General features: G+C 44.2%; 1 protein-coding gene across 1 annotated transcript in view; it reads left to right on the forward strand.

Annotated features, from left to right (window-relative positions):
* DKK3 (dickkopf WNT signaling pathway inhibitor 3) overlaps positions 1-15,013 on the forward strand; it is a 115,976-nt gene that overhangs the window by 75,365 nt on the left and 25,598 nt on the right. Inside the window, exon 2 of the mRNA XM_063397922.1 lies at positions 14,613-14,801. Coding sequence (XP_063253992.1) covers positions 14,643-14,801 — 159 coding nt within the window. The 5' untranslated portion in view covers positions 14,613-14,642. The remainder of the gene's footprint in view (positions 1-14,612; positions 14,802-15,013) is intronic.

The following is a 15,013-nucleotide window of genomic DNA, read 5'->3' on the forward strand; positions in this document are numbered from 1 at the left end:
TTCATACTCTGGTATTGTTACAAGTACTTGGCATATTTCATTTCTTCGGTGTAATACACAAGGTGAGCAAAGTAGGAGCAAAACACATCATCCAGTTTCTGTCTGTAACAGGATGTACTGGAGGTGTGCGAGCTGAGGGATGCACAGCCTCCATCCTCAGCAAAGAGCAGTGCAAACACCTCAGTCACCCAGCAGAGTTCTGCTTGTCCCTCTGCCAGGGGAGATGAATGCCAGGAAAGGAAATAAAAGTGACCTCCTGCAGATCCAGAACAGGCGTGGTGGTGGCAGGAGACTGCAGCTCTGCTTCCAGTGCCATAGGCAAAACTCCTGCAGGTCCATTTTGTGTGGAACTGGGTGCTCCTCTCTGCTTGAAAGGTAAAGAGGTTCTGCTGTAAGCACAGCAAGAGAGGGGTGAGCAACTGCACGAGACACCAAGTTTAATGTCTCAGGGAGGCCAAAGTCACAATCCCTGGCTCTCAGCAGTTTTGGTGTGAAGCTGAAGCGTTCAGAATGGTCTCCCCTGGTGGCCCTGAGCCGTGTGTGGCAGGCACACAACACAAGTGAGCCCCGGGGAAGCAGGTCAGGCGGCACGGTGACAAGGACTGGGGATGGAGAAGGATTAGAGAGGCTGACTCAGTCATCATGAGCAATGATTAACTTCAGGGTTCTGTGCTGCTGGCATTCAGATCATGCAGAATCGTGGGATTAGTGCAGTGCCAGGCAGCCAGCCTCGTGTCTGGGCCCCTCCCTTCGCAGCAGGCACCAAGGAGGAGACAGATCCAGGCAGCAGGGGAAAAGGTGAAAGCTGAAAATGCACAAGAGGTATTCACAATAACTTCTGCCTCACTGTAAACACTGCTGTAGCTGCAAACAAATAACCTATAAAATTTGGCACAAGAAGGACCCGGGGCTGGAATAGCAGGAATGCTGCAGGTCAAGATTAATGTGCACTGGCAGAGCTACCCAGAGAAACATGCATGGCATCTGTCCCCATGGTGCCAGCCTGGAGCTGGGACAGCAACCCCCTGCTGCCACAGCCTCCAAACCTGCAGTCCAGAACAGCTCCTTGGGATTGGAAATGGCTCTGAGGGAGATTTTGCTGAAAAGGGAAAACATGCATACACAGGACAAGCCCACTGAGTCAGAAAGCAATAGGTACTCATAAATGTGTTTGTAGGGGAAGGATCTCACCTTCCTGGGAATGTATGTGCATAAACCTAGGTATAACCTGTGTATAAAACTGTGTGTCGATAACAAGATAAGCATTAAAAGATGTGATGAGATTAGGACTTTTTACAATTCCAGCCACCTGAGGTGCTACATGGCTCCTTCCAGAAAACCTTCTCAATTTCTGCCTAGAGTGAGCTCCTGGGTTTGTGGCAGAAATTCCTAGCCTGGATGGGTGATGGAGGACCTGAAGGCTTGCTGACAAATAGCAGCAACAGGCATCTGATTTGTTAGATGCCATTATTCAACCATCCTTAAATAACTATTACACCATGGCAGCCACTAATCCCTTCTGAGAAAGACAAGTAAGAAAGCATTAATTGCGTGACCATTGAATGAGGACTGGATTTCCCCTGGGACTGAATGTACTGCAGTTATTGCTGTGCTCGAGTCCTTCCTGAAATATTCCTCACTAAGCCCTATTAATGTCAAAACTCCTACTAATTTTAGTAGGTCTAGGAAAAATTTTTTTCCTCATTAGCTAAAAACAACTCCCTCAAAAGATAGGGGAGAGAGTAGATAGAGGATTTTGTAGCCATGTTTCACATTAAGATAATACAGTATTTTTTTCTTTTCACATTAATTTGTCTTGAAGACAGTAAAAAGTAAGTACAAACACACCAGCTCTCAAACCTTAATAAACTCCTTCTTATGCAAAATACATTCTGAGAAAAGCATTAATTGTGGGGAGGGTATGTCAAGCCTGAAAACTTTTCAGTGTTTTTCATTTCTTTTAAAACTGATTCAGAAAATTTCTGGACAAACCATCAGAGATATTTTGGTGGACTTTAGGGATAATGGACCCTTGAGTGAAAAAAAAGCAGAGCAGTTTATAATAGAAAGTCCATATTAACTATTGTACGAGGTTTTGGAATATCCATGTAAAATTGGAAATAATTTTACAGACAGTAGGAGGGTCCCAATTTTGTTTCCCTCGAGGAAAATATTAGATGTGCAACTGCTGTTGGAACAGTGGGCCGGCAGTGTCCTGGTGTGTCCTCAGCCCAGGGACACCCACTAGATGGGGATATTTCCAAAGGACACTCCCGTGAGCCGTGCCTGCACCAGCACCAGCTCGTTCACCTTTCAGAGTCGCCACTTCTGGACAGGATCAGCGTTAATTTGTTATAAATATTGATTCAGGGCAGTAACAGGCAGTTTGGGGCAGGCTCTCTGTTTAAAGAGCAACCAATCCAAATTTTTTTTTTTGCATGAGACCAAATGAGCATGTGCCTGTGCACACAAGCACATATAGATGTATTCAAGAGCCTAAATGGAGTGAAAATCCCACTGCTCCCTAGTTGAAGTAAGTTTTACACCCTTTCAAAGTTAGGCAACTCAGACCTGCAAGACTTGGGGCACAGACTAGTTTCTCTGGTTTTTGTTAAAACGAGGTTTAAACTCAGTCATACATTCCAGAAGTATTTGCAAAATACATCTATAAAGGATTTGCTTGAAAATCAGAAACTTGCATTTTGTGTATGTGTAAAATCCTTTTCTGCAGCCCTGTATTTCTGGTGTCTCTGCAATGGGAACAAGGCCTACAGGGGTAGTCACTTATCCTAATAATAAGAAACTGCAAAATTTTGAGTTTTATGACATCTTCTTTTCTTTACAGGTGCTAGCATCAGAACATGGAAATATGCATTATTTTCACCCTCTGTTGCACAGATTTGGGGATCTGCTAAAACCACTCACTTTGTTCTCAAGATTCATGGAACCATTTAGGCTGGAAAAGACCTCCAGGATCTTCCATCTGTTCACCCAGCACTGGCAAATCCCACTAAACCATGTCTCAAAGTGCCACATCCACACAGCCTCCAAATCCCTTCAGGGATGGTGATTGCACCATTCCCCTGGGCAGCCTGACCACCCTTCCAGTGAAGAATTATTTCCTAATATTCCACCAAACCTCCCCTGAGGCAGCTTCAGGCCATTTCCTCTCCACCAACTCTCCTGGCCTTGGAGAAGAGGCTGATCCCCACCTGGCCACAGCCTCTTTTCAGGCAGTTCTAGAGAGTGACAAGGTCTGCCTCAGCCCCTTTTTCGCCAGGCTGAACACACACAGTCATGATTTTAAAAGATTTCTGTCTCCTTTTACCAGGATTTCATTTGTACTCTCTCCGTGTTCCTAATGTGCCATACCCAAAAGCACCAAAGAATGAATGGTTTGGCATTTTTTGAGATCATTTACAATTAAAATGGGCTTTCTTCCTTTGAGCCTCAGGGAAGCCAGGTCACCCACGAGCTCCACAGGTCGTGCATGAACTTCACACACTCCACAGCACAAAACATGTTCCAGAGACCCAGGAAGTCATCACAAATACCACTGAGCTGAATCACTGCAGAAATGTTCTCTTTGTTAACTATTTATTCCCTAAATGTTATCTTTGTTAACTATTTAGTATTTCCTCACACCTACACATTGGATAAGGGCACAGGAACCCACACCTCACTATCAACAGGGACACACTGCTGGGTTTTTTTTGGTCTCACCCCTTTTCCATCACACTGATAACTGTGGTTCTTTGCCAGCTGCAAGGAGTTCTTGGCTGGCATTTGAGAAATAACTCAGCTGGTGACTGGGAAAAGCATGTAGAGATGATCCATCAGAACAAATTAACCCCTTGGTCTCCACTGTGTTTCTGACACAACTACCTTTTCTTTTAGTATCGGGTGCAATTCAGATTCTCTGAAGTGCTTTCTTTTGTCCTACTCTTAATTTGCTTATTCAAAAATATTTCAAATGGCAAATTGGAGGCATGCTTTAAGGTAGAATATGTATAAAACCCCCTAAGCTACAACCCCATCTCCTTGCTTGTACACAGCATGAGTAAGAAAACTGACAATGTGTCCACAGCCTGCAGTTTTTCTGAAATAAACCATCAGTTAGTAACCAATACAAGTTTAATTCTTGACACAGCTTTCCAGCACCAGTGATATAACCCAGTGGAACTGCCAGAAATCACTGTCCAAGACAAGCTAAATAAAACTTTTACTATCAAACAAGGTGCTCTCTGTAACATCATGTTTTCAGAGATGTGTTTGCCTGGTCTCTTTTTGTTTTTATCAGAAAATTGCTACTTCTTCAAACTATAACATCCCATTGACTTAAAATAGCAAGTAGTGTGGGGACCATCTTATGTCTCTGTTTGACTACCCACCATTGGAAAAAAAATAATCAGAAGACCCGTTTTAAAGGCTTTTCTTGATATTACATATCTTAAAAAATAAACAAAACCAGAAAAAAACAAAACCCCCTAAATTCAGTTTATGCATGTGCAATGCTGAGGTCACTTTTCTAACATGCAGAATGAAAGAGCTCCAGAGACAAATACCACAGGTGAAAGCCTGCTGTGAAGTAGGCAGAGAGTATGAGATACTCTCCTACAACTACAAAAGACAACACCATAATCACAGTCCAGCAGCTGTGGCCAAAGGGAAGAAAGGTCAGCACAGGGGAAAGGCAGGATGGCTGCCCCAGGGACAGAGCTCAGCAGCCTTTGCATTCAGGCAGGGATGAGCCTGTGACAGTGCAGACACCTCTCAGGAGACGCTCAGGCATCAGGAAGCTCAGCTGATGCAGCTCAGCAGAGCCCCCAGATTAAAAACCACTTTTGTTTTCCAGCCCTGCAGAGCAAAAAAAGAGAGTGCTGCACTGTTGCAGCAGCTCTTGTTAGAGGGTAGAGAGGAGCCAAGGCACAGACTGCTGGTTTATCACAGCATGAGAAGGGCCCTGCTTTATTCCTATTTACAGCTCAGCCCTCCTGACCCCAACCATTCACTGACTCTGGCTGCAGCAAGCTCCTGCTGCAGGTTTTCCTTGCAGACTCTAACTGCAGCCCCAGACTGACCTCACAGCAGGGATTCTCTCTCCCCAGGAGCCTCCTTCATGATTCTCTGCTTCATGCCCCTCAATGTTCCTCCTCCATGAGGAAGCACCCACCGCAGCTCACCTCCTCTTTTATCTCACTCATCCTTATTGGCTATAGCTGTGACTCATCAGGGGCCAGGCTGCATTGGGCAATGAACACAGCTGTGAGTGATCAGGGCTGAGGTCACCTGTGTCCCCTTCTCCTGCACTGCACAGCAGCTGAGAACCAGCCCAAAGCAGCAGGTGAATTATAGACAAGAGTAAAGGCAGTCATTTATAATGAGTCATTTCTAACACTGGCATTTACAAAAAACAAAAATATTACTCACTAAAAAATGCTTTTGTTACGGCTTTGTTGTGTTCCACAGTGCAAGTATGACCTTCTCTTATCTTTTTATGGAAATGCCACCAGTATCACGGTTTGTGTTGTTCAACAGCAAGTCTCATTCTCCCAGCCCCTTATCACACAAGCACATCTTTATCCTTCCACATCATTCCCACCATGGGAGAGAGGGAAACATTTTTAATCAAACTCCTCAGAGCCTACAGCTGTTTTGAATGTTATTTAAAAGCCATTCTCACCAACTGAATCTCTGTAGAGATACCAATGATTTCAGACCAAGCAGACTCAGTTCTGATCAGGCTTAGGCCCAGCACTGAGCTTGGTGTGTGGCATAGATCAGCTTTCAGGTTAACCCTCCCACCCTAATTTCAATTATCCCAGAAGAAACCAGAGGGAGGCTGTGACTGCAATGGAAAAAAAAATTCAGAATGGATTCAATATTGCAGTGTTGCAAAAGTGGATAACTTAGGGTGAAACCTTTTTCTTTCATGACTAGTCCAGTGCATGCAGCAGATACATACAAATCCACCCACCTCTGTGAATTATGCTGGAAAGAAACACGTGTATCTTAAAAATCCAAAGGAAAACCTGTCCTTTGAATAGCACATTATTTTGCTAATAAAACCTTGAGATAGATGGCTTATTAAGCTATCTTTTGCCCCAAATGATGCAACATTATGACCTTCTAGGAAATGAGACACAAGTGTCTCTTTCTGTCCCACAGGTACATCCCACAAGGATGAACTACAGCAGGATGGGAAATTGGGCTTTGCTTTGGCAGGACCTGGCAGATCAGTGGTGGTGAAAGTGTTTGTGTGACTGGAGGCTGGGGAGCAGTCAGTCAGAGCTGTAAGCAAGGCTGCAGCCTTGTGAAATGGAGAAGCTGAAGTGCTGAAGGTTTTATTCCAGCTCCAGTGCCATGACCCCAGTCAGCTCCTGGCCACAGGGCCTGAGGCTGTGTCAGCCTAGGAAAAAAGGGAGGACCCAAATCATGGGCCTTGAAATATGGAAGGGTGTAAAAATCAAAGATTCCTTGCATGCCCAGAGTACTTTTTGTTCTGATAAGGAGTAAAACAGAAACTTCTGGCTGCAGCATTTACTTTATCACTCATTTATTTCTGCAGCAAGATGTTTTTTCATGGCACATATGCAACAGAGTTGTCAGGTGATATAGCCCTGCTGAAGGATTACCAAAACCCAAATAAATGAAACCTCTTATTATTTCCTTCCCAGATTCTGTTCCAGAGTAGAGGTCACAGGGAAAAAAAAAAAAAAAAGAAAAAGAAAAAGAAAAAAAAAAAAAAAAAAAAAAAAAAAAAAAGGTCTTAACATCTTAACACAAAATTGAATTAAGTTTCTACAATGTTTTGCCCTTCTTATTACTGCATTGCAGGAGTTGTCTCCTGCCACTATCACCTTAGAGGTCAGTCAGCTCTTAGGTGTCTGTGGTGCTGTTAGCCCCCTTTGCTGGTGCCAAACTCCTTGTTGGGTCAGGACAGGCTCTGCACAGTCAAAATTTCATGCTGCAGCTGGAGGGGCAGCTAAAACCTGGAGCATTCACTGCAGCAAGCACAAAACCTTGTGGTGAGTGCAGAGGTTTCACGCAGGTGTAGGGAACTCTTCCATCGGTCCATGAAGCTGGTACTCTCCACAAGGGGCAAGGGCACAACCTGTAACCTGCTGATGTTCAGAAGCCCAGAAAGATGCTCAGAGATGCTGAAATAGAAAGCAGACTCTTGGAAGACCAGCACACCTCCAAAGGCCGGGGAAGTCACATTCAAAAACGAAAAGGCTTCATAAGTGAAAAGAACGTGCTTTGTGTCACTGGCCCAGAAAACAACTCGGTCACCACGGGCAAGCCCTCAGTGCCATGAGCCCTTCCTTGCACTGTCCCTGAGTTGTCTCACCCTGAGACAATCCCTTACCTGCTCTGCACCCCTGAACTCATCTCCAGAAAGTTGCTGTGACTGGTTGTGCTTCAGGCTAACAATGTGTTGATTCATTGGTTTATTTTGAAGTATGACTGTGTCTGAATCAGTCACTGACTGCCTGGCTGTGCCAGACACATCATGCTCCCTCAGTTTCCCCACATTCTCCCTCTTTTGAAAAAATGATGATTTCTTTTACTCCAATATCCGTTTTGGGCCAATCCTGAGTGTTTCTTCTTCTCTTGAATAAGCCCATAATAAAGTGGCCATTGTTAACGCTTTTGAGGCATTCTTGATGAATTTTCTTTTCTGGTTAATTGCCTTCTCTCCACAACATGTACTTTTCCTCCCATTTATCCCCTACAGCTAATGAACATTCTGCTTTTCAGCAGGCATTGTGAATCTGTTGCTTTTTCCCTGTTTAAAGCTTAGTCACATCATTGCCTTTCTGCTCTGCTTTCTGACAGCCTGTTTCTGACAAATCTGGTGTCGCGACCCAAACTCCTTCCAACCATCCCTCCTTTCCCTGCCTGTGCACGAGTCTGAGATCAGCACCAGGAACACATCCCCAGGGCTTGCAGCTCCCTGGGCAGTCCTCTCTGTGCCTCTGTGGCTGAGTGCTTGTCCCAGAGGCTCTGTGGCAGCCTGGGATGCTCCTCAGCTGTTGCCGTGCAGCCACACACGTTCCGATGGCAATGATGGCAAATCCTGCCGCCCTCCCTTCCAGCTGCAGAGCTGCACCATCTGCTGCTGCTGAACCCTCTCCTCTAAGTGCTTATTTGCAGTTTCTGATGGTCACTTTTAACAGCATTTTAGGGTGGATGACGGCCTCCACGCTCCAGGAGATTTGGCCAGATTGCTTTCGTGTTATCGCTTGTTTGTTTTCACAGTTCTTGCAGCAATTCTTGTTGCTGTTGCTACCCACATGCCGCTCCTCCAGCACATTTTATCCATCACATTTCATCTCCCCTTTGTGCCACTGGTGAAGTCAGTGTCACACGGGCTTTGCTTTGCATGGGGCTGGCAGCCCCTGTTCCTGTACTGTGACCACAAAAATTTCACTCCACAGTAGCACTTTGGCCCACTTGTATCCAACATTTCCAAATAATTTGTTTTAATTTTCATAGTTTGGTCCTTGCCTCTGCCCCAGATCCTTTCTGATTCTTAAACAGCAGGATTCAGGCCTCCATCAAAAGTAGAATCCACCCTTGTGTTGAACAACACAGAAGCATTTGATTTTTTAAAAAAAATCAGGATGCCTATGAAAACCTTTCCCTGTAGATGACTCAGTCTCAATTCTGTATTTTAGTAGATTTTTGAGTTTTTTATAGAAACAATATAAACAATATTTTGTTTATATAACCCCATATAAATAATATATAAACAATAAAAATTTTATTGTCTATGCATAAACAATATATAAACAATAAAACAGTAAACAATATATATGTTTATACAAATAATATATAAAGAATAAAAATTTCATGTCAAAAACAACAAAGGATACCACAGTCCATTACTTTCAAATTTTTAAAAATCCTGAATTTAAAAGAAAATGGCTAATTTTTTTTTTCTATAATGAACTTGTGTTAAAGTTAATGAAGAATAATAGTTCCAATGGGTTGCAGAGAATGTGAACTTACAGAGGGATGTGCTTCAGGGGTTTTTTTGGTTTTTTTTTTCAGATGATATTCCATATGGTTTACGAACTTTGCCCTCCATATTTCAATAGGAACTTATGTAAACATCTTGCCAGGAAAATATAGGAGGGAAAAAAAAAAAGCTGGAAAAGGAGCCAAATATACAGGAAAGTGCTAAAGTTAAAAAACATACTAATGAAAAAAAATGGATTGCATAATGATTCACTGACTCAAGAAAGTCGAGATGGAGGAGGCACCTAGATTTCCTTAATGAAATGCCTTTCTTTGTTCTGAACCATTCAGTGGCTTTTTCTTGTGTACCCTGACAAGGACCATGTGCAAGTTAAATATCAGTGTGGCAGTGGCTTTGTACTGCCTCTCACAGCTCTGAAGACACACGGTCAGCTGAGAACACTGGCTGGTCCTGGGTTGAGCAAAGGGATTAGAGCATCTTTGATTTATGGATTTTAAAAGTCAGATCTTTCCAAATGAAGGATTCGTGTGTTTTTGTAGCCTCAGGGAAGCAGCCAGCTGTGAATGGCTAACCTTTATTGTGGGATTTCTGTTCTCTTTCATGTAAGACACAAACTTATTCACCATAACAACCACTAAAAACTGTGTGGCATGAAACAGTAAAAAATTTAAAAAAAGGCAGCAATACCCATCCTTGAAGGAATACTAATTCAAGGCAGCTTCAATTCCATAATGGAAAGATGTACAAAATACCTTAATTCAGAATGGCAGGCAGTTTTTAACTCAAAATGTTGCAGCTGTTCCTCTTACGTGGGTATAAATAATGGCAAATTTGCAAAAATCTGTGAAACTACAATGCCTAATTTTGGCTTGGATTCTTTTCTGACTTCTGTGAAATTAGCAATGTGACGTTAGATACACACAGGAAAAATATGTTGAAAACATTTAAAATAGCAAATGGGAAATATGAGTATATGAATTACTTTTTTACAAAGTTCTATCACTTTGTTTGCATATTTCTTTATTTTGAAATGACAATGATATTAAACTAAGTTTTGGCGATGTAATAAACAACAAGAAAATTTGAATAATAACACTCACAGTGTATTAATTCGAAAGGCCCATTTTTTTAGGTCTTAATAAATTATAACTTACGATTTGATGATTTAATATATAAATTTATATTCCTCCTAACTTCATATATGTTTATGATATTGCTAAACATCAGAAAGTGCAGCTTCTGTATTTCACTCGCAGTTTCTTAACCACAAAGCCTTAAAAGCATGAACTATTACCACAGTCCTCATGAGGGTGTTTGTAGCTGTGGATTGTCAGTTGACACCCTCCCCCCTCTCCAGAAAAAACAAGTGCACACTTGTGTAAAAAGAATTAACATTTTCATTAATACTGTACTTCCTGGGAAGCTGGGAAAAAATGGCACGCGGGGGTTTTAAAGTGTACACTGATGGTGTAAAATCATGGAATCATTGGCAAGGGAAAGGATCTTTAGAGTTATTTGGAGACCTTAACAACTTTTAACCTAGCACTGCCAAACCCATCACTAAATCACATCTGTAAGTGCCACATCTACACATCTGAATGCACAAGGACAATATATTGGAGAAGCAACAAGATTCCCATCTGTCTTGGTTTGGAAAGACAGGTATCTGTCAGGGAAAACTGGAGTCTCCCTTGGAATGGAGAATGTAAAAACCCCCTCCCTCCAAATTATTACAATTTCACAATTAGGAGCTTTCAGGCAAAAATATGGGAAGAGGAGTAACAGCTCTTTACTAGGAATATTGAAAATGAAAATGCAGTAATAAAAAAAACCCAAAAACAAAAAACCAAGCAAGCAAACAAACAAACAAACCCTGACGGACTCAGAAACCCGACCTGACACCCTGTTGGCCAGGGTGTTGGAAGCAGTCCAAATAAATCCTGCAGTGACAGATGTGGTTCTGTTGGAGCAGAGATGATCCTGTAGACAGGTTCAGTGGTGGTGAGATGAGCCCAGTCTTCCTCTGGGAATCCAGTGGGAAAGGGGGATGTCTGGGGTCCCTGTGTCCCCATTTTTATCTGGGTAGGGAATGGTTGGCTCCTCCCCACTGGGTGGAGCATCTCACAATGGGATGATGGAATGTGTCATGTCACTGATGTAATGTGCCTGTCAATGGGCCTTACTGGCCCATTTGCAGAAGATATCCCCCAGGGTGGACAAAGTTGATGAAAGAGATCAGAAACACTGCCCCACCTGGTTTTAACAGCTGCCCTATTGTCAGAAGGCATCCACCTCCTTCCCCCTGGAGTTACAAGAGATAAAGAAAAAGAAAACATCTCCCAACTGCTTTCTACAGATGAACTAGAATACATTTTTTTTTTTGGTTACATAACCCAAGGTACTAGAGTACAGCTGCTTGCCTGTGCGCATGATTTGCACTTGTGACAGCAGCAGAGGGTCCTTCCCAGGCTGTGCAGTCTGTGTGAGTCAGAGCAAATTCAATGTGCTGTATTCCTGTGGGCTGGAGAGCAGATCCAGGCTGGAGGTTTCATCTGGTCTCTGGTTGTCACAGCTCTGATAAGGTCAGGTGGGTGACTCACTGCTCCATCTGCTCTGGCCATGAGGAGATGACACAATGCGAGGCACACTTGGGAAAAAAAGCACTGGGGGTTAGTTAGGTCTTCACCAGGTAAAACCTGGAGTACCTTAAAAAGAAAATACAGTCTACAAAGCAATAAAAATGGGTCAAAGTATGCTCATGTTTCAGGTGTATAGCTGCCACCTTGGTAAATAATGAGCCATTAAAAGTGAACAATATTTGTATTTGGATAATTCTGTTTTTCCTGAGTAAAGTACAGCTGCCCCATGAGGGCTGTGTTTGAGGAAACTGTCAAAGACTTACTGTGTGATGGTAGGTCAGGGTTTAATGGCTCCCTGACATATAATAATTTAACTAACAGAAAAATTTACAATAATCCAGTAACTTCAAATTCTTGTCCCAACATTTACAAGTTTCCATACTGCAAAACCTCATGTGAGTAGAAAAGCATTCTTACAACGTCTTGCTATTCTTTTTTTCTGCAGCTAACCAATTGATTGATTGCCCACAGCACAGTTGTTGGAGAAGGAAGAGAACTATTAATTAAATTGGTAAATGGACATGAAAAACCCAGATGTTTGAAACACGGAAAGCAGAATACAATATACTGTGTCTAAATGAATAAACAGTGTGTGGGAAAAATATAAATCAAAGATGTATGCTGCCTGCTGCTTTCAGGAGCATGGTCTCTTGTCTCCAGGCTCATCCAAGCAGAAGGTGATTTCCATTCTCCAGAATCACTGACTCAGATGATGCCTTTGACAAGAGTGCATTCCCCGTGACAGGGGGGCTGGTTTTGCCTCAAATCCACCTCGAGGGGCTTGTATTGACACTGATCTAAGTCATACAAATTCCTTTCATGTAATAGCTCTGAAATGTGCTTTTTCTAACTATATGTGTATATATTCTAAGATTATTCTGGCTCACTGTCTTCTCTTTAAATTAGTTAATTAAGGCCTAAGAATAAATTATACCTCGGCAAAAGATCATGTGTGGTTTTGTGTGATGTATGTTTTTGGTGCTATATATGAGATGCTTTTTAGCTGTGGTAGTTTGCCTCAAAAAAATTCAGCTCTCTGGGTTGCCCCTTACCAATAAAAATTTGTTATAGTCCAAAACATATTCTCTGACATCCTTTGCCTACCATCATTCTGGACAAGACTTTGCTCCAGTCCAACATAAGAACCTCCTATTCATTGTTTACTTTTATACAGAAGCAGTATCTTCAATAGACATGAATTTTTCTCCCACTGTAAAAAAACAGTAGAGAGAGCCTGATTAAAAGGATTCCTTTCTATTACATACAGATGAGTTTGGTGGGTTTTTCTTTCTTTTATTTTGTTTTGTTTTGTTTTGTTTTGTTTTAATTGGAGAGGCTGTCTCTGTTGCTTTAATCACACAAGATAAAAACAGTAGGACGAATGACCAGAAGAGGTGATCAATACTACAAACTCCTTCTGATCCTCAGTTATTCTGTTAAGAGTGCCAGCCCCTCTGGAATTTATGGCAATTTGGTTGGAAGCCCAGATTCACAAAGATATTTCCAAGAAGTATCTAGCTTCTAGTCCATTTCCTTGGAGTCTGACTCCTTCGGGAGTTTGGGCCTCAGGCATTTTTTTTGTAATGTCCTCATTGTGCCTGATCTAACATTCAGTTGCTGCACAAAGCTGAGTTCCAATTCTAGATGTTACCTAAGTGTCACCTGTGCATTGTCAATACCATTAAGCTGATTTGTGCAGCGTATGAACTGGAAACCTAACCGCAAAGGCAGAGGTGGAAAAGAGGAATATCTTGTGTGAATATTTCTCTGCCATGCAGTTTCATAAGCCACACTTCCTGCGATGTGATGGAACACAGTTGAACTATTAATTGATGCCTGAAAACTGCTAACATTCTTTATTCCTTACGTTGTGTAGTCCAAGAGGTTTGCATCTAAAAAAAAAAAAAAAAAAAAAAAAAAAGAAGAAGAGAGAAAAGTCAAACTATTGTACCAATAAGCTGAGATTCATGGTGGGTCCAGAACAAAACCTTCTGTGGCATTGAACAGAAGCCTGATGTGTGATGTCTGGGAGACTGTGGGAAGGGTTTCCTTGTGGGGACACAGGGACATCTCCAGCTCTGCTGCACTTCTGCCTCAGCCTGCCAGGAGCACTGGGGTTGTACTGGTGTTATTGTAACAATGCACTTGCAGGAAGTTTTCAGGACTTTAAGCATTTATTCACCATTACCTCTCACCCAGGCTCCAAAATAAAATGGGACTTTTAGGACAGTGCTATCCTGGCACAGCAGCGTTGTCCTGGAGCTGTGAGGTGACTGCAGCAAAAAATGTCTGTGAAATTCTTGGGGTACAGCACAAGGAGGGAAATTTATCTTCCTCCAGGAAGGAAGGAAGGAAGGAAGGAAGGAAGGAAGGAAGGAAGGAAGGAAGGAAGGAAGGAAGGAAGGAAGGAAGGAAGGAAGGAAGGAAGGAAGGAAGGAAGGAAGGAAGGAAGGAAGGAAGGAAGGAAGGAAGGAAGGAAGGAAGGAAGGAAGGAAGGAAGGAACTTCCACGTGGAAGCTGGGGAAGACACACACGGATAAAATGATGATGTTGCCTGAATTTTTTTTTGGAAAAAATTTGAATGGAATCAGTCAGAGTGGGTGCTGGCCATCCAGATGCAGGTCGTGCCTGAGCCGAGAGCATCTTTTGAGAGCCTTCGCCGGAGAGCAAAGAGCACGATGGAAGGTGCCACGCAGCTCCCACCGCCCTCCTTCCATCAGACCCGTACAAAACACCGGGAGAACGAAGCTCTCGGCTCCCAATGGCAAACTCCCCGCGCTGCCATCCCTCAGCATCTCCCCGTTCTCTCAGCATCCTCCCCGCCGGCAGGGCGGGGGCTCCGGCGGGGCTGCGGCTCCGCCCGCTGCGCTCCGCCCGGCCCGGGCCCGCCCGCCGGCGCTGAGCGCGGAGGGACAGCGGCACGGAGGCACGGCGGGGACAGCGGGACAGCGGGGACAGCGTGGACAGCGGGGACAGCGGGACAGCAGGGGACAGCAGGGGACAGCGGGGACAGCGGGATGCGGCGCTGGGCGGTGCTGGCCGCGCTGCTGGCCGCGCTGGGCGCTGCCGCGGCGGGCGGCGGGCGGCGGCGGGCCGCCAGCCTGGGCGAGATGCTGCGGGAGGTGGAGGCGCTGATGGAGGACACGCAGCACAAGCTGCGCAACGCCGTGCAGGAGGTGAGGGCGGCGGGGGGGGCTCTCTCCTCGCTCTCCCCCCCGGCCCCGCTCCGCATCGCCCCGGAGCCCCCGGCCCGGAGCACCCCGCGATGCGCGGAGCGGCGGCCGCGCTCCGGCGGCAGCCCCGGGGGAAAGGGACAGGGGAGGGAAGGGGACAAGGGGAGGGAAGAACTGCGGGATTGCCTTTGTGCGGCGGGAGCCAAAGGCGCCAG

Source organism: Prinia subflava, chromosome 5 (genome assembly GCF_021018805.1).
Source record: "Prinia subflava isolate CZ2003 ecotype Zambia chromosome 5, Cam_Psub_1.2, whole genome shotgun sequence".
In the NCBI taxonomy this organism is placed as follows: Eukaryota; Metazoa; Chordata; class Aves; order Passeriformes; family Cisticolidae; genus Prinia; species Prinia subflava.